This window comes from Saccopteryx leptura, chromosome 8 (genome assembly GCF_036850995.1).
Source record: "Saccopteryx leptura isolate mSacLep1 chromosome 8, mSacLep1_pri_phased_curated, whole genome shotgun sequence".
NCBI classification, from domain to species: domain Eukaryota; kingdom Metazoa; phylum Chordata; class Mammalia; order Chiroptera; family Emballonuridae; genus Saccopteryx; species Saccopteryx leptura.
The window spans coordinates 51,959,704-51,981,248 of NC_089510.1; the positions used below are offsets into that span (position 1 = coordinate 51,959,704).

The 21,545-nt window shown below is 40.8% G+C and overlaps 3 protein-coding genes across 4 annotated transcripts in view; 1 reads left to right on the forward strand and 2 right to left on the reverse strand.

Annotated features, from left to right (window-relative positions):
• Positions 1–5,409, reverse strand: part of HSPBAP1 (HSPB1 associated protein 1) — a 66,347-nt gene extending 60,938 nt beyond the window's left edge. For both annotated transcript variants that reach the window (XM_066347404.1, XM_066347403.1), the window contains exon 1: positions 5,213–5,409. In XM_066347404.1, the coding sequence (XP_066203501.1) occupies positions 5,213–5,276 (64 nt within the window). In that variant the 5' untranslated portion in view covers positions 5,277–5,409. The remainder of the gene's footprint in view (positions 1–5,212) is intronic.
• The window catches only part of PARP9 (poly(ADP-ribose) polymerase family member 9), a 357,437-nt gene that overhangs the window by 251,648 nt on the left and 84,244 nt on the right, over positions 1–21,545 (reverse strand). The gene's annotated exons all lie outside the window — the stretch shown is intronic.
• The window catches only part of SLC49A4 (solute carrier family 49 member 4), an 87,607-nt gene continuing 72,441 nt past the window's right edge, over positions 6,380–21,545 (forward strand). The window contains exons 1-2 of the mRNA XM_066347406.1: positions 6,380–7,135; positions 18,923–19,016. Coding sequence (XP_066203503.1) covers positions 6,793–7,135; positions 18,923–19,016 — 437 coding nt within the window. The 5' untranslated portion in view covers positions 6,380–6,792. The remainder of the gene's footprint in view (positions 7,136–18,922; positions 19,017–21,545) is intronic.

Genomic DNA, 21,545 nt, shown 5'->3' on the forward strand with positions numbered 1-21,545 from the left:
GAAGAGATAGATGTACATCCATATTCATAGCAGCACTGTTCATACAGTAATAGCCAGAGGTGAAAGCAGCCCAAATATCCACTAACAGATGAATAGAGAAACGATATGTTTATACATACATTGGAATTATTTGGCTTTAAAAAGGAAAGAAGTCCTGACACATGCTACAACATGGATGAACGTCAAGGACATTATGCCAAGCGAAAGAAACCAGTCACAAAAACCAAATGCTATATTTATTCCACATATACAAAGTATACAATACAGGCAAATTCATAGAAACATAAAGTAGAATGGCATTTAACAGAGTTGGTAGGAGGCGGGAAAGGGAGTTTCAGACTTGCAAGATGAAAAGGTTCTGGAAATCTGTTTCATAATGATGTGAATATACCTAACACTACTGAACTGTACTCAAAATGGCTAGGGGCCCTGGCCGGTTGGCTCAGTGGTAGAGCGTCGGCCTGGCATGCAGGAGTCCCGGGTTCGATTCCTGGCCAGGGCACACAGAAGAAGCGCCCATCTGCTTCTCCACCCCTCCCCCTCTCCTTCCTCTCTGTCTCTTCCCCTCCCGCTGCTGAGGCTCCATTGGAGCAAAGATTGCCCAGGCACTGAGGATGGCTCTGTGGCCTCTGCCTCAGGCACTAGAATGGCTCTGGATGCAACAGAGTGACGCCCCAGAGGGGCAGAGCATCGCCCCCTGGTGGGCATGCCGGGTGGATCCCGGTCAGGCGCATGCGGGAGTCTGTCTGACTGCCTCCCCGTTTCCAGCTTCGGAAAAATGAAAAAAAAAAAAAAAAATGGCTAGGATGATAAGCTTTATGTTATTTGCTTAGTGTTACTTTTCTAATATTCATCATTATGAAATATGAAGTATTTTAGCTACATATGAATTATACATGTGCTCTAGCATGGGAATTTTTTACTCTTTGAGAAATACAGGTTTTTGTTTTTCTTTACACTACCATGTCTCCCATAACCTTTTTAAAAAACAAACAAACAAACAAACAAACAAGAACAAGGATGATAGTAAGAGTGTGGCATCTCTAGAGAGTCATCTATAGTTATTTAGGAACGTCAGCTATATATGAAACTCAAGTCCATACAACTCTGGAATGAGATATGTCCTTGGGCAGGACTGGAAGAACAGTTAGAAAGAATACATATTTTCCTTCATTAAGGTATAAATCTTGTTGTAACTAAAACTATGACAATTCAATAGAAAGAAATGTAATAACTTCAGTCTGAAAGACAGACTCAGATGCAAAGAATTATAATTTTTAATTTCACTGAAATTCTTTAACCAATGCGTGATCCTGGAAGTAACATCTCACACTCAGAATTTAAGTTGATTCTTAACAAAGTGGTTTCTTCTTTGTTTGTTTGTTTAGGACTATTTCTTAGGTTAGCTTTATGTTTACAAAATTAAGAGGAGGTATAAAGCTTTCATACATTTCCCCTCCACTCACACATGCATAACCCACCCCATCCTCCATCCCACTGTCAACATCACTCATAGGAATGGTACAATTTTACCAGGCTGAACTTAAATTGATCATATTTTTCCCTTCCTTAGGACTTCAAGAATAAGAATCACCAATTTCCTCAAAAAGCTAAATACGGAATTATCACATGACCCAGAAATGCAACTCTCAGATATATGACCAAGAGAACTGAAAACATATGCTCATACAAAAACTTGCATATGAATGTTCATGACAGCGTTAGTCATAATAGCCTCAAAGTGAAAACCGAAATGCCCATTAACTGATTAATGGTTAAACAAAATACTATGCATGGAATATTAATTCAAAAAATGGAATGAAGCACAATATGGATGAACCTCAAAAACATTACGCTATGTGAAGAAGGCCTCATAGGATTCCCTTTATATGAAAGTTACAGACTATGCAAATTCATGGAGACAGAGTAGATTAGTGATCACCAGGAGCCGGAAAAGGGTGAATAGGGAGTGACTGCTAATGGTTTCTTTTGGGTGTAATAAAAATGTTCTGGAATTACAGTAGTGATGGTTCATAACTTTGTGAAAATACTAAAAACCAGTGAACTGTACACTTTGAAAGGGTCAATTTATGGTCTGTGAATACTATACAAAAATAACAAGCTCATCTTCCCCTGCTGCATGCTTGACATCTTCTTTGGCAGCATCCTTCCAAACTTCAACTCGGCATTCACATTAGAACTCAACAGTGCTCTCCCAACCAAGTCCTTTTTTCTTCAGGTTCCTAACTTACATCTCATTTCTTGTTTTGTTTGTCTTAAATTTTTACTTTTTGATTTGAGAGAGAGAGAGAGAGAGAGAGAGAGAGAGAGAGAGAGAGAGAGGGTTGGGAGAAGAAGAGAGGAGGAGGGAGAGAGAAACATAGATTTGTTGTTCTACTTATTTATGCATTCACTGGTTGATTCTTTATGTGCCCTTCCCAAGGATCAAACCCATAACCTTGATGTAGCGGCATGACGCTCTAACCAACTGAGCCACCTGGCCAGGGCTTATTTTACTCAGGCTGGAAATTTTCAGCTCTCTCTCTTTTCTCTGTTTCAATATCAGTCAATCACCAATGCCAGCACTTTTCTATTAATAATAATGTTGTTTACCATTCTTAAACACATAATTCCTGCCAGATACTATGCTAGATGATATGTATCTTTAACTTCCACAATGATCATGCATTTTACAGAGGAGGAAACTGAAACTAATGGGGATTAAGTACTTTGTCCTACAGTCTTTCTCCCTCGAATGTATCCTCCACCCTTCAACCAAAGTGATCTTCCTGAAACTAAACCTGATCAAAGGCTTCCCACTGTCTTGAAGTCCAGACTCCCTAACTTGGTAAAAGGTGCCCTCCAGGATCCCCCTTCTTCTTTCACTACTCCTCGTATCAACTTCTTTCAGTTCCTGGACCAGGCCAAGCTCCTTCTCCTCTTGCCTCTGGACTTGGAACAGGGTTATCTCATTCATTGCCTCAACAAATATATATATACATTAAGTACCCACTATGCCTGGCATTGTACTTGCTGCTTGTGGTGAACAAAACAGATACAGGTATTCCCCTCAATGTACTGAAAGTCTAATGAAAGAAACAATAATAAACAAGTAATTACAGATTGTGATAAATAAAATGAAGGAAGAAGCCTGCTGTACTATAGAATACTTAGGGTTAGGGGTCGTGGAAAAATACAGTCTTTAAATAGGTTGTTCTGGTAAAGGTCAGGTGGCGACATACTCTGAAACCTGAAGATTAAGGAGCCAGCCATGGGAAAAGCTGGTGAGAAAAAGGTGAATAGAGAAGAGCCTGATCAAGGATTTTTGTATGCCACGGTTAGAAGGTTGGATTTTATTCTAAGTTCTAAGTGCAACGAAATTCACTGAAGAATTTTAAGTAAGGAAGTATCGTTTTTACTGCTGAATAGAGAAGGGATTGGAGAGATACAAGATAGGGAACAGAGACAGATGGCCTGAAGATATGGCAACGACTTAGGTGAGAAATGTAGATGATCTGGACAACAGTCTGGAAATGAAGAAGGAAAATGTCGACAGATTAGATGCAGAATTGGCCTGACTTACAAAGAAGTCATCAGCTGAAAATGAGGAAGAGATAAAGAGAGTATATAGAAAGTTTATACAAATTGTCATTGGAAAAAGAAAGTAGGCTTACCACAGTAACAGGTAAGGATCTCAGGCCTACTCTATTTAAGAGGCTGACTATTTTCATTTTATAGTGTCATCAATTTGTCCAGGACTTTTCCAGCAAAGTTCAGCCATATAAAAACAGGTACAAAGAGGGGGAAAAATTGGGTTCATTGAAAATATGGGTTCTGCCAGAAGAATAAATGGCAGGGAGTGAGGAGAGTGTATTTTCAAGGGATAAATCATCATGATAAACTATAACATGTACTCTCAGTTAGATTAGGGCAGTGGTAGTCAACCTGGTCCCTACCGCCCACTAGTGGGCGTTCCAGCTTTCATGGTGGGCGGTAGCGGAGCAACCAAAGTATAAATAAAGATAGATTTAATTATAGTAAGTTGTTTTATAAAGATTTATTCTGCCAAACTTAATGAAAATCTGACATAAAGTACTTGATAATTATTATTATATGCTTTAACTTGCTGTAACTCTGCTTTATAAATTTTATAAAGTAAAGTTACTTCCCTACTTTATAAATCACCATTACTGTGGAACGGTGGGCAGTTAGAAAATTTTACTACTAACAGAGATACAAAAGTGGGCGGTAGGTATAAAAAGGTTGACTACCCCTGGATTAGGGGATACAGATGGGCAGAAAATGTAGGGATCAATATATTGGAGGTATAAATGGAGTTCAAGAGTTGTCCCCTTGGGGTACAGAAGTGAGTTATAAAGGCAAGAAATTATGGTCAGAGATAAAGTTCTAGTGTGTTTCTTGTGCTTGGAATGGTCACCTTCCCCTGTAGGCAAACATGGCTTTCATCTCCAACCATATTCATCTTGTGCTGTCTTCCCACAACTACCCATTACTACCACTTGAGTTTATCACTATTTCATCCAATCACAAAGGCCCACCTTAAACTAGTCCCACCTCAAAACATTTGTTTTCCCCACTGGGATCTCGTTTAGGTGACAGACCTCATCCAGTGAATACTCACAGTATTCACATGACCATATATACTAGTCATTCTTTCCCTTTCTATCTCTTTACTTAACTGGGAAAAGCCATTGTTACAAATAATCTCTGGATCCTGTGGCAGTCCCCAGAACAGTGCCAGGAACGGAGCAATCATTCAGTAAATGCTAACAGGGATCTCAGGCTCATGGTCTTCCAAACCTCACCCATTCTCTGAAGCAAGATTCCACCGAAATCAAACAAAAGTTTATAATCCCTGTTCACAAAGGCCCCAGATATTTCCATTTACCTCAAGGGTGGGCTCCAATTTCATAAATTTAATTTTAATCTACTGTAGCATTCAAAACACCGCATGCGTACAACAGCACTGTTAGGATGCGGGGATGCAGGGCCTGTGCGAAGCTCAAAACTCTGGATGCCACAACTTTATAAAAGCCACGTTAACTCGAAAACAAATAATTTTCCTCTCAGCTTAATGCAGGGCCACAGAAACCTGGGACAGAAGCTAGTCCAAATGGCCACATGAAGAGGTGCCAAGAGCGTCAGCTGGCACAGGGTGGTACTCATGACCTGACCTCAGCTTGGCACCTACCTTCCTTTTCTCCACCTCCAGCTGCAAGCCTCTTATCAGCGGTCGCCCCCGCGCCTGCCGCCATTGCTGGCACCACTCCAGCTCCGCCCGAAACCCAAAGGCCGAGCGGAGTGTCACTGGCGCACAAGGAAGGCAAGGACCCCTCCTCTGAAGCTGCCACCCACCCAGAAACCAGTCGCTGCAGTTGCTACCCTACTCTCCCGGAAGCGCCGCTCACGTGAAAGTCATGTGACGGGTGCGGGGCGGGGCTACGCAAGTTTGTTTTGACTCCGTCTTTGTTGAAATGCAACCACGTGGCCTTGGTTGTGGTTCTATTTGCCTACACGAGACTTTCCTTTTTTCAATGTTTTTTCTTGTCTTCGTTTCTCCTTCTCCTGGTTTTCTAATCATATTCTTCCTTTCTGCCGTGGCGCTTTCCTCTACCCAACTGTGCTGGAGTTTTAGGGGATGCTTGATGGGGCTCGGAGGAGTGGAATGTGGCTCTGCGTTCATGAACTCTGCTGCCGCTCTTACCAGCCCTGGGTACCTGGAGACCTCTCGGCTCTCATCCCCTTCTCTTCCCATCTCTGTTCCTCCTGGCAGCAACATAACTCCATTTGGTTTTTGTGGCTGCCTGGGAATATGAACCTCTTTCAGATGTCCTTTAATTGTGTTCCCCGTGACTCATTTTCCCAACTAGACAAGCCAAATCGCTTAGGTTTTCAAGGACACTAAACCGACAGCTGTCAGGCTTCTGGGTTTGTATATCAAAATAACCCGCAGCTTGATCAAGAGATCAACAACCCCCATCCTTCTCGTTTACTTTTCACTAGAGATGGATCTAGGTCATTTGGGGATAAAGCTTCCATTTTAATCAACACATCTTTATCAATCGCCTATTAATGACAGGAAAGAGTACAAACATCCACACATATATATATAGCGAGAGATATATATGAATAAAGTTGGCTAGTTTATGATCTCATCGGGTATGTAATACAAAGCTGATAAAACTAGGCAGTACTTACTGTACATTAAAAAAATTATTTTCAAGCGGCAACATCTGGGTCCCTAGTACGCCTCAATCTTATCCTACCTCCTCCTATAAGTTGTGAAGTTACAAAGCCAACAAAAAAATAAGGAGAAATCCAATATACAAACAAGTATTAGCTTAAGTGACTGGAAATCACCGAGTTGTTTATTAGGCACATGATGTAAAACTTGGACACTTCCTCCAGCAACCCGGGTTCATTGCCCAACCTCCTCTAATACAGCACAGCCTCTTCAGGAGTTTCCTTTTCCTGGGGCTCAGTCACGCACGCTTCCCCCAGTTCTTCCTCTGTAAAGCCGGCTCTACTTCATCTCTCGCCACCCCGGAGGCCGTTCCACTCCAGCACCCCAGACTCCTATCCGCCCGCGGCACCTGCCACCCCTCCCCACCTGGGAACTGCTCGCGCGGCGCAGGCGCACCAGGCGCGGCCGGGAGGCCGAGGGCGTTCAAAGCAACCTGGGCTTCCGCCTCCTCCCGCCGCCTCTGCGCGGGGCTGGTCGGCAGACCCCCGGTCTTAGCTGGGCAGCGGCCCCTTGGGCCGCGCGTCGCAATGGGCTCCGGCTGGAGCAGCGAGGAGGAGCGCCAGCCACTGCTGGGGCCCGGGTTGGGGCCTGCGCCGGGGACTGTCTGGAGAAGCCGGGAAGCTGCGGCGGCGACCCTGCCCTTGGCGGCCCCGGGTCCCGGGAGGGTGTACGGGCGCCGCTGGCTGGTGCTTCTGCTCTTCTCGCTGCTGGGGTTCGCGCAGGGCCTGGTCTGGAACACCTGGGGCCCCATCCAGAACTCGGCGCGCCAGGCCTACGGCTTCTCCAGCTGGGACATCGCGCTGCTCGTGCTGTGGGGGTCCATTGGCTTCCTGCCCTGCTTCGCGTTCATGTGGCTCCTGGACAAGAGAGGTGAGGGGTTCGGGGGAGCACGGGCCGGCGCTGTCACTCCCGGGGGAGCCCTCTCCTTCGGTTTCGTCCTAGAGGTTGTGTAAGGTGACGAAAGCGTTGCTGGCATCCCGTTCCTGACTAGGAACCCTCTGTGCCCGAAGCAACAAATATGGGAAGGCTTCTTTGCAGCTCTGATGTTTTTTTTATCAAGGGTCAAGTTGCAACAGCAGGGATTCTGCGGTCTCATACTGTTCACGTTTTTGCACATTGTGGACCTCAGAGCATCCTCGTGCACGTGCTGTGTATGTTTTTTACACCTCACAAATAAGACTGATGCTTTGACTTAAAGGGGTTTGGGGGTGTTGAGGGTGAAAGGTCACAAAATAGACAGGTAATGCCCAGATATAAGGAAGTAATGAGTTTGCTTTGCATAGTAATTGACTCCAGCCCAGGAAGAGCTAGCTATTGGTAAACTCGGATCTGACTGATTTCTGGGAAAAGGTGCATGGCAGCTTTCAAGTGTGTGAACGTGAATAGGTGGCTGTGTCAGTTGAGATTTATAATTCTCAAGTGAAACTTTTAGGTTAATGAGACTCTCTTCACAGAAGAATCCTCTGGACAGATATCTCACTTTACTGCTTGCCAGTGTGATTCTGTGAGGAGGAAAACAGGTCATAGAATTGAATAATAAGGCATTATACCATGCAAGTCTGGGTAAATGATTCATGATCGATGTGATGTAGCTGCTGAGAAAGGAAGGACGATTTTAGGCAGAGAAGCATAGTGTCTAAAGCAAAAAGAGAAATAATTTTATATGCTCCACTCCAGTGTTCAGTTCTGAGCATTAATTTTAAGAGGTCCACTGACAAACTGGAGTACTCTAAAAGTTGTGTGGCAAGAATATAAAAGATAAAAAATCGAAATGTGTAATATGAAGGGAACTGGGTGTGTCAAGCTTCAAAAAGAAACTTGAGGTAGAATATAAACTGTGTGGAGATCAAGTAAAAGAGGAACAGATTTAATGTAAGTGGTTCTGGAAGGAAGAACTAAACTGACTGAAGTTATAAAGGGAGAAGCTACAGGAGGAAGAACCTTCTAAGAATGGAAGGCGCCCGCCCTGAGAGGTGTGTCTTAATTGGTGTGGCATTTCCAGGTAGAGCAAGTACAATACTTAGGCAGAGGATATACTCACACTTAGGTGCTGAGGTGGGGTGTCTTGTACTCAGTGGAGGTTCTGTGTTTGGGTTTTTTTGTTTTTTTGTTTGTTTGCTTTTTGAAACTAAATTATAGACTTTATTTAGATTTCACCAGTTTTTCCACTAATGTCTTTTTACCCTGTTCCAAGGATTCAGTGGAGGGTCCCAAATTGTATTTAATTGTTACTTCTTTTTAACCTCCCCCAATCTGTGACAATTCCTCAGTTATTTCTTGTAAGGTTGGTTAAATTTAGGGGGAAATTCTATTTTGTGTTTTCTTCTTACACATATATATATTTTTATCAGAAACATTTTTCAATATTATTTGCGAAATTTCGCCAAACTTGTTTTTATGGTAAAGAAATGTTTATTTTTATCCTTATTATTATGATTCTGTGTACTATCTCTGGCCAGATAAATTAGGGGATACCTATTTGCTTCATAAAATAAGTTACTTTAAGATTTGCTTCTTTTTTATGGCCACATAGTATTCCATTGTGTAAATGTACCACAGATTGTTTTATTCATTCATCTACCGAAAGGCATTTGGGCTATTTCCAGATCGTGGCTGTTGTAAATAAAGCTGCAATGAACATAAGGGTGCATATATTCTTTCAAATTAGTGTTTCAGGTTTCTTAGGGTATATTCCCAGAAGTGGGATAGCTGGATCAAAAGGCAGTCCTATTTTTAATTTTTTGAAAAAACTGCATAGTGTTTTCCACAGTGGCCACAAGTCTGTATTCCCACCAACAGTGCATGAGGGTTCCCTTTTCTCTACATCCTCACCAGCACTTGTTTGTTGATTTATTGATGAAAGCTTTTCTAGCTAGTATGAGGTGATATTTCATTGTGGTTTTAATTTGTATCTCTTTGATGATTAGTGAACTTTTGAGCATTTTTTCATGTCTGTTGGCCATCTATATGTCCTCTTACCTTTTGTGACAGACCTGGAGATTATTGTGCTAAGTGAAATAAGCTAGTAAGAGAAAGACAAATAGCATATGATCTCACTTATGTGTGGAATCTAATACACAAATTAAACAGAGACATGGATACATAAAACGGATTGACAGCTGTCAGAGGGTGGGGGATTTGGGGGACTGGATGATATAAGGCGAAGAGATTAAGAAAAAATATAGGCCCTGGCTGCTTGGCTCAGTGGATAGAGCGTCAGCCCAGTGTGCACATATCTGGGGTTCAATCCCTGGTCAGGACACACATGAGAAGAAACCATTTGCTTCTCTTCCCCTCCCTCTCCCCCTTCTTTCCCTCTTCTCCTCCCACAGCCAGTGGCTCAGTTGGTTCGAGCATCCACTGGGGCACTGAGGATAGCTAGGTTGGTCCCAGCATTGTCCTCAGGTGCTGAGGCTAGATGGGTTGATTTGGGCATCGGCCCCAGACAGGGGTTTCCAGGTGGGTCCTGGTCAGGGCACATGTGTGAGTCTGTCTCTATCTCCTGTCTTCTCACTTAAAAAAAAAAAGAAAAAAATATATAACATGTAGACACAGACAACAGTATGGTGATAATCAGAGGGAAAGGGGTTTGGGGGTAGACGGAAGTGGTCTAGAGGAGGGGGGATGGGGATGAAAGAGATTTTGCTTGGGGTGGGTGACGAATGCATGGTGCAGTGTGCAGATGAAGTTTTATTGAGCTGCTCTTTGAACTTGTACCCCAATAATTGAATTAAAAATTAAATATTAAGAAAAAGAAAATAAAATTATAAGCCAATGTCAAAAATAAAATTTTAGAACAAGCATGAAAGCATCTAATATTTAAAGTGGAGTTGTCTTATCTCAGATTCGTTTGACATTTATTATATCCACTGTAAGGTAAGACAAAAACAGTGGGTTAATTTTCTAAAAAAAGCATTGCCCAAAGTAAAAAAATAAATAAAATAAGTTACTTTAAGAGTTGTTTCAGACTCTGGCCAGGTAGCTCAGTTGGTTAGAGTGTTGTCCTTATACACCAGGGTTGTGGATTTGATCCCTGGTCAGGGCACATACCCAAATCAACCAATGAATGCATAAATAAGTGGAACAATAAATTGATGTTTCTCTCCCCTCTCTCTCTCTCTCCCTCCCTCCATCTATCTCTTTTCTAAATCAATAAACAAAACAAAAAAAATTAAAATAGTTGTTTCAGCGTTCCCATGACTATATGGTGAATTCAGTTTTATATTTCCCATTGGATAAAGCAATAAAAATAAATTAAATTTTTTTCTCTTTTGGTAAGTGGGGTTTTTTTTTTCCAGTAGGAGAAGGCTAATAAACTTTTATATGTTGGCTGTCCTGCTGCAGATGTCCTATTTGCATACATAGAAAGTGAGTCCTGTTATCCTTGGGTTCTAAATATCTTTGTCCCTAGAAGGTAGGTAGTTAATTGTCTGGAATTCCTGATGCCATGGTTCCCAGTCAGCTTAGCTTAAAAGACTGCTTATCCTCCTGAGACTGGTTTTGTACTCTCCTACCCCTTTTCATTTACAGCAAGGAGATAAAAAAGTACTAGTTAGTGAGATCATGGGAGAGCCAAACGGTCGAGTGCCCTAGAAGTCAAATGAGGAAAGTTTCAAGAAGATAGCGCCTAAATGCGTGTGAGCACTGGGGAGATAGCCCTCCCAGAGTCTACGTTCTAGCGAGAAGACTCAGGCATCAAACAGCTGGAAAAGTAAATATTTAGTATGTAAAATGGTGATAAGTGCTTTGGAGAAAAATAAAGCAAGGTGGGGGGGAGGGGGAATGTGATCGGCTAGTCCTCTCTATAGAGTGTCAGGGAAGGCCTTACTGTTAAGGTGTGTTTGAGCAGAGACCTGAAGTTAAAAGGAAGCCTGACTTGTCACTTCTGGACAAGACTGTTTTGGGAAAAGGCAGAGGTCCTAAACTTGTTTGGCATATCCAAGAGCAATGACTCCTGTGTGGTTGGAGTTGAGCAGTAAGAGAAACAACAGTAGAAAATGAGGTCAGAGGTAGTGGGAGGCTGAATCATCTAGGGCCTCATAGGCTGCTGAAAGAACATTGACCTTTGAGGAATGAGGAGGGCTCTGTCCATTGGAAGACTTTGAGCAGAAGTATAAAAGGATGACTCTGCTGTTGTCTTGAGAACAAGAGCCAGAGAAGGGAGACCGGTTAGGCTAGTGGAATAACGCAGATGGGGCTGATGGTGACTTCCAAATGGGTGATAGCAGTGTGGGACTTGAGAAGTGGCTAGATTCCAGATACACTATTTTGAAAGTAGACCCACCAGTATTTGTTGGATTGGAGGTGGGGTATAAAGAAAGGAGAGGATTCTAAGATGTTTCTCAACATTTTGTCATTAGTAAATGGGAGAATCAAGCTGCAAATTACTGCCTGACATGTAGAGGACTGTGGAAGGAGCAATTTGGGGACAGATGGCATGAAATAGCAGGGATTTGAAATACCTATTAGATATCCAAGTAGACAGGTTAAATCATCAGTTGGATTTATAAATTTAGGGTGCAAGGGAGAGGCCAGAGCACTAAATTTGGGATTTGTCAATCTGTAATGGTATTCAGGCTTGGGGCTCAAGGGGGTCACCTTTGGAGATGCGTGTTGCTTCAGAAGAGGACTGAGCCTGGGGCATTCCAGTATTTAGAGGTTGCACTGATAAGGAAGAACCAGCTAGTGTTGACTGACAGAGCCTTGGATTTAGCAACATGGAGCTCTGTGGTGACCTTTAAAAAAATAGTCTCACTGGAGTGGTTGGGGCAAGTTCAAAATGAATTGGAAGGAGAAAAATTGGAGAAAATGAATGTTGATTTTTCAAGCAGTTCTGTTGTAAAGGGCAGCAGAGAAATGGGGAAGTAGCCAGAGAGAATGTGGTCACTGATAAGGTACTTTTCATGATAAGAGATATTGGGGGGAGAAAAAAGGAAAGAAAAGAAAGGTAAGAGATATTAAAGCAAATTTCTTTAAGCAGTAGCCTAATGGATCCAGAAGAAAGGAAGAAATTGATAGTGATAGAGGGGGAGAGGGAGAACTGCTCTAGCCATATCCTTGAGTAAGCAAGAGATATAGTTCTCCATACCACAAGTGGACAGGTTGGCCTTAGGTAGAAGCGTTGACAGCCAATTCTACAGTAGTAACAGAAAGAAGATAGAGAAGATAATAGACGCGTATGGTGAGTGGTAAGAGCTTGTGGAAGTTATCTTTGCTCATAGTTCTCAGAAAATGGGAAGCAAAATTATCATCTGACAAGTGAGAATAGGGGAACAGTTATTGAAGAATTAAAGAGAGAGGATAAGTTATGAAACTATTTCCTAAGAAAGTGGAGAATGGATGGACTAAGAAATTACAGTTACATGCTGCTTAACAATGGGATACCTTCTGAGAAATGCGTCCCTTAGGCCAGTGGTCCCCAACCCCTGGGTGTCCGTGGGCCATTTGGTACTGGTCCGCAGAGAAAGAATAAATAACTTACATTATTTCCGTTTTATTTATGTTTAAGTCTGAACGATGTTTTATTTTTAAAAATGACCAGATTCCCTCTGTTACATCTGTCTAAGACTCACTCTTGATGCTTGTCTTGGTCACGTGATACATTTATCTGTCCCACCCTAAAGGCTGGTCCCTGAAAATATTTTCTGACATTAAACTGGTCCATGGCCCAAAAAAGGTTGGGGACCACTGCTTTATGCCATTTTATTGTTGTGCAAACATCATAAAGTGTACTTACACAAACCTGGATGGTATAGCCTACGATACACTTAGGCTATATGGTATAGCCTATTTTCCTAGGCTGCAAGCCTGTACAGCTTGTTACTGTACTAAATAACATGGGGTTAAGTCAAGCACAAGAGAAAATCATGCAATCAATGCATAATGAGATGTATGAGGCCATGGCCAGTGTAATACAGATACTGTTTTACAGCAAATTTTTTTTTATAAGTAGAAAGAGTACATCTAAAATAACAATAAAAAGTATAGAAAAGTGTAGTAAATATATAAGCCAGCATCATAGTTGTTAATTATCAAGTATTATATATTATACATAATTGTATATGCTATACTTTTATATGGCTGACAGGGCAGTGGGTTTGTTTACATCAGCATTGCCACACACAGGGAATAATGCTTTGTGCTATGATGTTACAAGAGCTATGACATAACTAGGAAATAAGAATTTACCAGCTCCCTTATAATCTTAGGGGAACACCATTCATTGTATATGTCCATCATTGTTTGAAACATCATAATGTGGTTCATGTAGGATTGTCGGACACTAAAGTTCTGCTTTAAGTTGTTGGGCATTAACTTCAGGAGAGACCAATCAGCATGGTTGTGTGTTTTCGTCCAGCCTGTTCTGTCAGGCAAGCACAGGCATTGGCAGAGTTGGCAGACAGAGATTTAACCACAGTCGCAGTTTACCAGGTGAGTAGGACTAAAAAGGTGCGGGCCAAGAGTAGAGGATCATATAGAAAGTACCATAACAATGGACCGTGGAATCTAAACTAGTAAAGGAGAAAACACATGAGATGGATGAAGATTTAGAGTATAGGAGGAAATGAGTGGGAAAGAAAAGAGGTTATGGTTGAAGAATGAAATGCTTAAAATTGCAGTTATGGCATGGATGTAATTATTGTAAACTTAATGTCAAAGTGTAACCAAGAGAGTGGACAACTGAGATGGGGTAGAGCAGTGGTCCCCAACCCTTTTTGGGCCACGGACTGGTTTAATGTCAGAAAATATTTTCACGAACCGGCCTTTAGGGTGGGACGGATAAATGTATCACGTGACTGAGACAAGTGTCAAGAGTGAGTCTTAGATGTAACAGAGGGAATCTGGTCATTTAAAAAAAATAAAACATCATTCAGACTTAAATATAAATAAAACAGAAATAATGTAAGTTATTTATTCTTTCGCTGCAGACCGGTACCAAATGGCCCACGGACCAGTACTGGTCCGCGGCCCGGGGGCTGGGGACCACTGGGGTAGAGGACATGATTGTGGAATAAGAAGTCAGAGGACTGAGAGGCCAGGATATTGAAAGGATCATGCAATGGATATTGAAATCACCAGATTTATTAAAGAAGTAGTGTTCTAAGGTATAATAGTGAGCAAATTCATTTTCAAGTAGTGAGGGTGAATGACCTGGAGGCAGATATTATGTGGGGGTATGTAGACAGTTGCAGCCAGGAGTGGTGAGTATTACAGACAGATAATATTAAGTCAAAGGTTGTTCTGGGCATGATGGAGTAACAGGAACTGGATTTATCATCCTATCTTTAAGAACTAAAAACAAAAAACAAAATCAAAGTATATATATGAAACAGTGGTTTTCAGACATTGGACAACAGGCAAAACAGAACAGTGATTTCTATGATTGTTTCAGCTTACTACCTGGAGAGAATTTTCAAGCAGCACTGAAGAGATGAGAAGTCCAAACAGAGCCCTACAGTTTTCTTAGCTTGAATTCTTAGGGCAGACTATCAGCGAGGGAAAAGGCTTCACAGAGAGAAAGGGCTAGATCTACAGAGAGTTCCTCTTTAGTCTTCAGCTAAGCTCTGATCAGTGGATACATGTAAGGAAACTACCGAAGTGTAGACCACCAAAAAGGAGCAGCAGATAAATTCCCAAAGTTTATACAAGTCTGGGAATAGTTCACTTTCCCAACAGCCAGAATGGAAAAACCTTGTGATGCATAGGAGGTTGTGCCGAATACTCAGAAGGGCATTGCCTCAGTAGTAAAGGCAGATGATCCCTAAATTAAAGGCTCTTCTGGTTCTACCTAGTAAAGCTTAAAAGTGCTCCTTGAAAAGATCAAAGATAACTTAGCTGTATCCCAGAACATTGTTCAAATATATTTAAAGAGTTGGAAAAAAATATCCATCATGAAACAAGATAAAATTCAGAATGCCTGACATCCAAATCAGAAATTACGAAGGATGCAAAGAAGTGGGAAAATTCAACTGATATAGAGGAGAAAAAGCAGTCAATAGAAACAGACCTAGAAATGTCACAGATGATAGAATTAGTAGACAAGGAAAATCTTAACAACTTAGTCTAAATATACTACGTATGTTCAGCAAGATAGAAGAAAGTAAGGAGAGACATAGGAAAAAAAACCCAACATTAAACATCTAGAGATGAAAATGTAGTTTGTGTCTGAGACAAAAAAAAAAAAAAAAAAAAAAAAAAAAAAAAATATATATATATATATATATATATATATATATATATATATATATATATATATATATATATATATACTGGGCAGGATTTAACTGCAGATTAGACATTTCAGAAGAAAAGGAACATGAACTTGAAGACATAGCAATAAGTATTAACCAAAATGGAACACAGAATAAAAGGCTAAAAACAAAAACTCCACAAGCATTAGTAAGCTGCAGAACAGTTTTAAGTGGTTTAATAATAGTCATTATTAATGTAATTTGAGAAGACAGAGGTAATTGGAGAGGGTATGAAGAAAGATGAGGTGTGGGGCAGAAGTGAAGAAATAACTGCAGAAAAATGATCAAATTTGATATCTACAAACCTAAGAAATTCAAGAATCCCAGAAGAAGAAACATGAAGAACACTATGTCAACACACATCGTAAGCATATTGCTTAAGCCAGAGAAAATCTTAAAGGCATAGGCAGGAGAGAGTAACAATGAGCTACAAGTGGCTGTGGAAGCATTGTTCTCAGGAGAGAGGTTTCAGTGGGAGTAAGGTGAAGAGAAATTTAGAGAAGAGCTTGAGAATGTGGAGATTCTGCTGATTCACTGATTCGAGTATCTCAGGGACAGTGGAAAGGTTTTAGGAGTGGGGAGGTGGCAAAAGTGAGGTTAGGTGAGGGGATATATGAAACCTTATTGGGATATGGCTTGGATCCCAACATCCGTTACATCCACTGCTTACTTGGTGATCTCTTTTGACGGATGTAAACAGGAAAAACAGTCACAATGTGATTAGTCCTGATGGTCTGTCTCCAAGGCAGATTGTGGTGGCAAGGCTGTGACTGTTGGGGATAGGAGGCTGGAGGTCTTGCCAGGAACAAGCAGAGCTTGTCTTCAGTCAAGCTGATAGGAGTGTGGAGCCTGAAAGGGCAGTCTTTTCAGATAAACTTTGGGGTCTTAACATTTTCCATACATCCGCAATGGATGTGTGTCATCCATTGGAAGAAAGCTTGCAGTGTTTGGATCCCATATTTTAATAGAATTTGTTTTTATTTTAAGTCATGTTTTGTTTTTCAACATTGTTCTGATACCTTTCATGAAATGGTTTTTGCATTCACATCCTAGTACTGTAATCTCTTGGGATCTATTTACATAAAGGTCTTAGATGTCTCTTGCCTATTTTTCTGGAGTCCTCATGCTTCCTTCCCAAAGTCAGTTGATATCTTTTAGATTACATGCAATTATAGAGTCTTGTGTTGCCAAGATTTGAATGATATAGAGCATTCTAATCAAAATTGAGCATCCTCTGGGGTGGATTAAGTAATACCTAGCAACAATTAAAAATAAGCAAGAAAGCCACAAGCTGCACCTGCGAGGTTGTTTTAATAATCAGCTTTTCATAATTTATTTATTCTTAAATATTTATATTGGCTGTTATATTGTCATTTCGTTGAGAGAAAGCGTAATTGAGTAGAAGTGTGCTAGCCTTGAGCAGCAGGAATAGAGAACCTGGTTATCTGGACCATGTTGTTATAAACAATGTCCCACTGCTTACTTGGTGATGCTTACCTTAATTACAAACCAAGTATTTAGGGAAAAAATAAATATCATGTAGAATGTAAACCTTATAGTCCCAAATCTGTAAAATTTATTCAGTATGTCATAGGACACCGAGTATAACCTTATCCAAGCAGCATTTTGAAAGTTTAGAATATTTATGATCATAGATGTACTTTTTATGAATTACACTGTATTTTCTGTGGCTATAATGTGGTTTTAAAACCTGCGTTCTATTAGTAGAAGCAGTAAATGAGCAGTATGTGTGCATTACTTGTTACCGAGAAGCACAATTTTCTGTGCTATTCCTTCAGCCAAATTGTATTTAATCATGCTCAGATCATATAAGGAGATTATAAAATTAACTCAGTTCATATCACAAATTATCCTCAATGTAGTATGTGTGTGCCTGATCCAGATCAGAAGGTTAGTTTCCTTACTGTGTTTAATCTGAATAATTATAGTTTTATTGACTCATTTTCCTTCAGGCAAAGGAGTCCTTTGAAAAACAAACATTCAATCGTATTCCCTTTGCAAAAAAAAAAAACCCCACCAAATCTGAATAAAAAGAAAAATTTACATTAAACAGAATGTCTACTCACTGTGAAATGGTTTCAAAAAGGTGTTTAGGAGAAGCTGGAAGAAATGCTCCCACCTCTGCCACATACGCAGTATGAGCCCCCATGCGATGCCGCTGCTACGAACAGGAAGGCCGTGTTAGTTCAGTATGACACACGTACAGCTTTCCAGTAGTGGGAAGATGCAGTTCCATTGTGTAGGTTTGCCATGGTTAGATTATTCTGTCTATTTTTGGTTACTTTATTTTTATATTCTCTTTTACCTATGACCCATGTGACTGACCAGTGGCCCACATTTTCGAAGTAATTGATCTTTTTGGGAGACAAGGGAGAGAGCTTTCTGATCCACATTATCTTCTAAAGTTCTAAACCAGGCATTTTCTTTAAACAACATCTTTCTTTAAGTTAAAAACCATATGATATATCAAGAAAAATAAAAAGAAAGACCATTATTGTGTTAACAATCAAAGGATTCTAAGACTACCTCCTATACCCTATAATGAGCATTTGCTTTCCTGATTATTTATATATATTACATAATTGGCCAGTTATCATTTTGGAGAAAATTTAAATCAGTAATGTATCACATTAAAAAATATTTTAGGGGCCCTGGCCGGTTGGCTCAGCGGTAGAGCGTCGGCCTAGCGTGCGGAGGACCCGGGTTCGATTCCCGGCCAGGGCACACAGGAGAAGCGCCCATTTGCTTCTCCACCCCTCCGCCGCGCTTTCCTCTCTGTCTCTCTCTTCCCCTCCTGCAGCCAAGGCTCCATTGGAGCAAAGATGGCCCGGGCGCTGGGGATGGCTCTGTGGCCTCTGCCCCAGGCGCTAGAGTGGCTCTGGTCGCAACATGGCGACGCCCAGGATGGGCAGAGCATCGCCCCCTGGTGGGCAGAGCGTCGCCCCTGGTGGGCGTGCCGGGTGGATCCCGGTCGGGCGCATGCGGGAGTCTGTCTGACTGTCTCTCCCTGTTTCCAGCTTCAGAAAAAAAAAAAAAAAAATATTTTAGGGTAAATTTAGAGTTGTTGTAGCTTGCATTTGATAATTAGAAATTGAAATTGGAGATATAAAACTAAAATACCTAGTCCTTTAAAATTATTTTTTATATTTTTAGTGTTATTTATGAACAAAATTTTCTAGCCATTTTATTTTGAAAAACCAGAGCTAATGGAACTACATTCTGTATCCTTGAGGTGATCATTCAAGTTTTCTAATATAGAGAAAAGCTATACTATTAGGATATAATAGCACTATGATTGAGTAAAAAAAAGAAAACTTTGTTCTTAACATTAGATTTACTTGAAGAAAAAATACAAAATAATCCAGATGGTTTTGTTTCCTTTTAGGTCTTCGGATAACTGTGCTTCTGACATCTTCCCTTATGGTTTTGGGAACTGGTCTAAGATGCATACCTGTATCAGACTTAATGATTAAAAGAAGGTAACTCCTATAAATAACTTTTTTCCCACATTTTTTCTTTTGTAATGAGTGTAATATATGTTTGCTTATAAATTTTTAGTGAACAATTCTATTTTAAAGACGATCAATAGGGTCGTATTTATAGTAGCATTTATTTGTTCCCTTATGTAATGATTAATTCAATGGATATTTATTAGTTGTCATATGGAAGACATTACTAGTTATGTAAATAAAGAGAAAAAATTTATCTTCATGCTATTCAGGAGCTATAATAACCACAGGACAATAATAGTGTAACATAAGGAAGAATAATGTAGTTAATGCCATAGAATAGAAGAGGTATAAGATTGCCCTAAGAAACTGAGCAGTTTGGCCAATATCAAAAAGAAGGGTTTGTGAAGAAGGTGATAATTAAATTAGGCATTTTGAAGGATGAGTAGAAGTTTGGTAACTATTGTTAGGGGAAGGATATTCCAGGATAGAGGAACAGCAAGAACAAAGGCACGGAGGCAGAAGAGCATAGGCCTCTTCTGAAATAGGTAGTTTCATTTCCACAACTGGCGTCCATGGGTTTACTCTCAGGGAGTGCAAGGTATAAGAAAATTTTAAAATTGTGTTTTCCTTTTGGTTGTAGTATTAAGGATTATTTTACCAGTCATAGTCTGTAATTAAAAGACATGTTTATTGACCAGAATGTCAATTTCTTAAATTAGTGTTTCTCAAAGAGGGTCCTTAGATGTGACCTTGAAAGCCTTTGAGAAATTTATTTCCTTTTAAAAATGATCCATAAAGTACTTAAGTTTGGGAGACACTGATCTACAGAAGAAGTTATAAGAATGGGATGTAAAAGAGATGAGTTGAAAAAAGAGTATCCAGATGATGAAGGCTCTCTGTTTTTTCTTTCTTCTTTTCCAAATGAAAGAGGGAAGATAGAGAGACAGACTCCCGCATGCACCCTGACCAGGATCCACCTGGCAACCCCCATCTGGGGCCATGTTTGCAACTGAGCTATTTTTAACACCTGAGGCATAGGCTCCACGAAGCCATCCTCAGTGCCCGGAATGATGCATTCAAACCAGTTGAGCCATGGCTGCAAGAGGATGAGAGAGAGAGAGAGAGAGAGAGAAGGGGGAGGGGGGAGAGGTGGAGAAGCAAATAGTCGCTTCTCCTGTGTGCCCTGATTGGGAATTGAACCCAGGACATCCACACGCCAGTCAGGGCCTTTGAAGGCTCTTGATGTCACCCTGTAGAGTTGTGTTTTCCTCACTGGACATTTGGAGCCACTTAGGTTCTTCGTCAGAGCAGCAGTAGAATCAGACCTATATTAAGTAAACTACTGATTTGAGGTATGTAAGATTAATTATAGAGGCGGCCAGCAGGAGACCAGGAAAGATGCAGTGAGAGCCCAAGCTGGAGTCATTCTTTTGTTTGTTTATTTATTTATTAGTTCACTTATTCAATAAAATTAACTGAGCTCCTGCTGTGTGTTCTGGGCATGGGGGATACAGTAGAGAACACAATAGACAAATCTGTGCCTTATGGCATTTACATTCTAGTCAGGGAGGCTGGCAATAAATTAGGTAAGTAAGAAAAATATACAGTATGTGTTATGAAGAAAAATTAAAATAGAAAAGAAAAATGTGAAGTGTCAGGGGAAAGATAGTGAAATTTCAGAAAGAATAGTTGAAAAAACCTCGTTGGTAGAAGAGGATTAAGGGGGATAAATGGTGATAGAAGGAGTCCTGACATGGGGAGGTGAACACACAATACAACATACAGATGATGTGTTATAGAACTGTACACCTGAAGCCTATATAATTTTATTAATTGATTGTTACCCCAATAAATTTAATTAAAAAAAAAGAGAAAACCTTTTGGGAGGATCACTTTTTTGAATAAAAACCTAAAGGAACGGTGCATTATCTAGGGGCCTAGAATTCCAAGCAGGGAGAATAGGAAGGGTGAAGGGTGGGAAGGGAAGCGTGTGGCTGGCAGTGAGGTGTGGCTGGAGCCGAGTGACAGACTTCATGGAAGAGCAGTGGGAAGTGAGGCCAGAGCAGATGTGAGGTGGTGGGAATGTGAGCTGGGAAACCACTGGGAGTTTTAGCCAAGGATAACCAGTCTTATAGTCTGATTTATTGAGAACAGACTGCAGCTGGAAGTCAAGGGCAGGAGAAGGAGACCTGTTAGGAAACCAGTGCCATCAGTAGGTGAGAGGTGATAGTAGCTTGGGCCGTAGTGGTGGAGTGGTGGTGATGAGAAGTGGGCAGATTCTGATTATGTTTTCAAAGGTTTGCTGATGGAATGGATAAAGGGAATAAGAGACAGAGTAGAGTCTGGAATAGGTCCTGACCCTGGGAAGTTGTGGAATGGAAAGGATAGCACCGATGTGAGAGAGAACATGAGAGAAAATAATGGAAGGCAAGGTGATTGAGGTTTCGTTCAAAGGACAGAGGAGGAGGAAGGAGTGAATTTTAAGGAGAACATCTTGACTGTCATTTGGAACAGAATTTTTCAATTTCAAAATGCTGTTCATTTCAAATTTTCAAA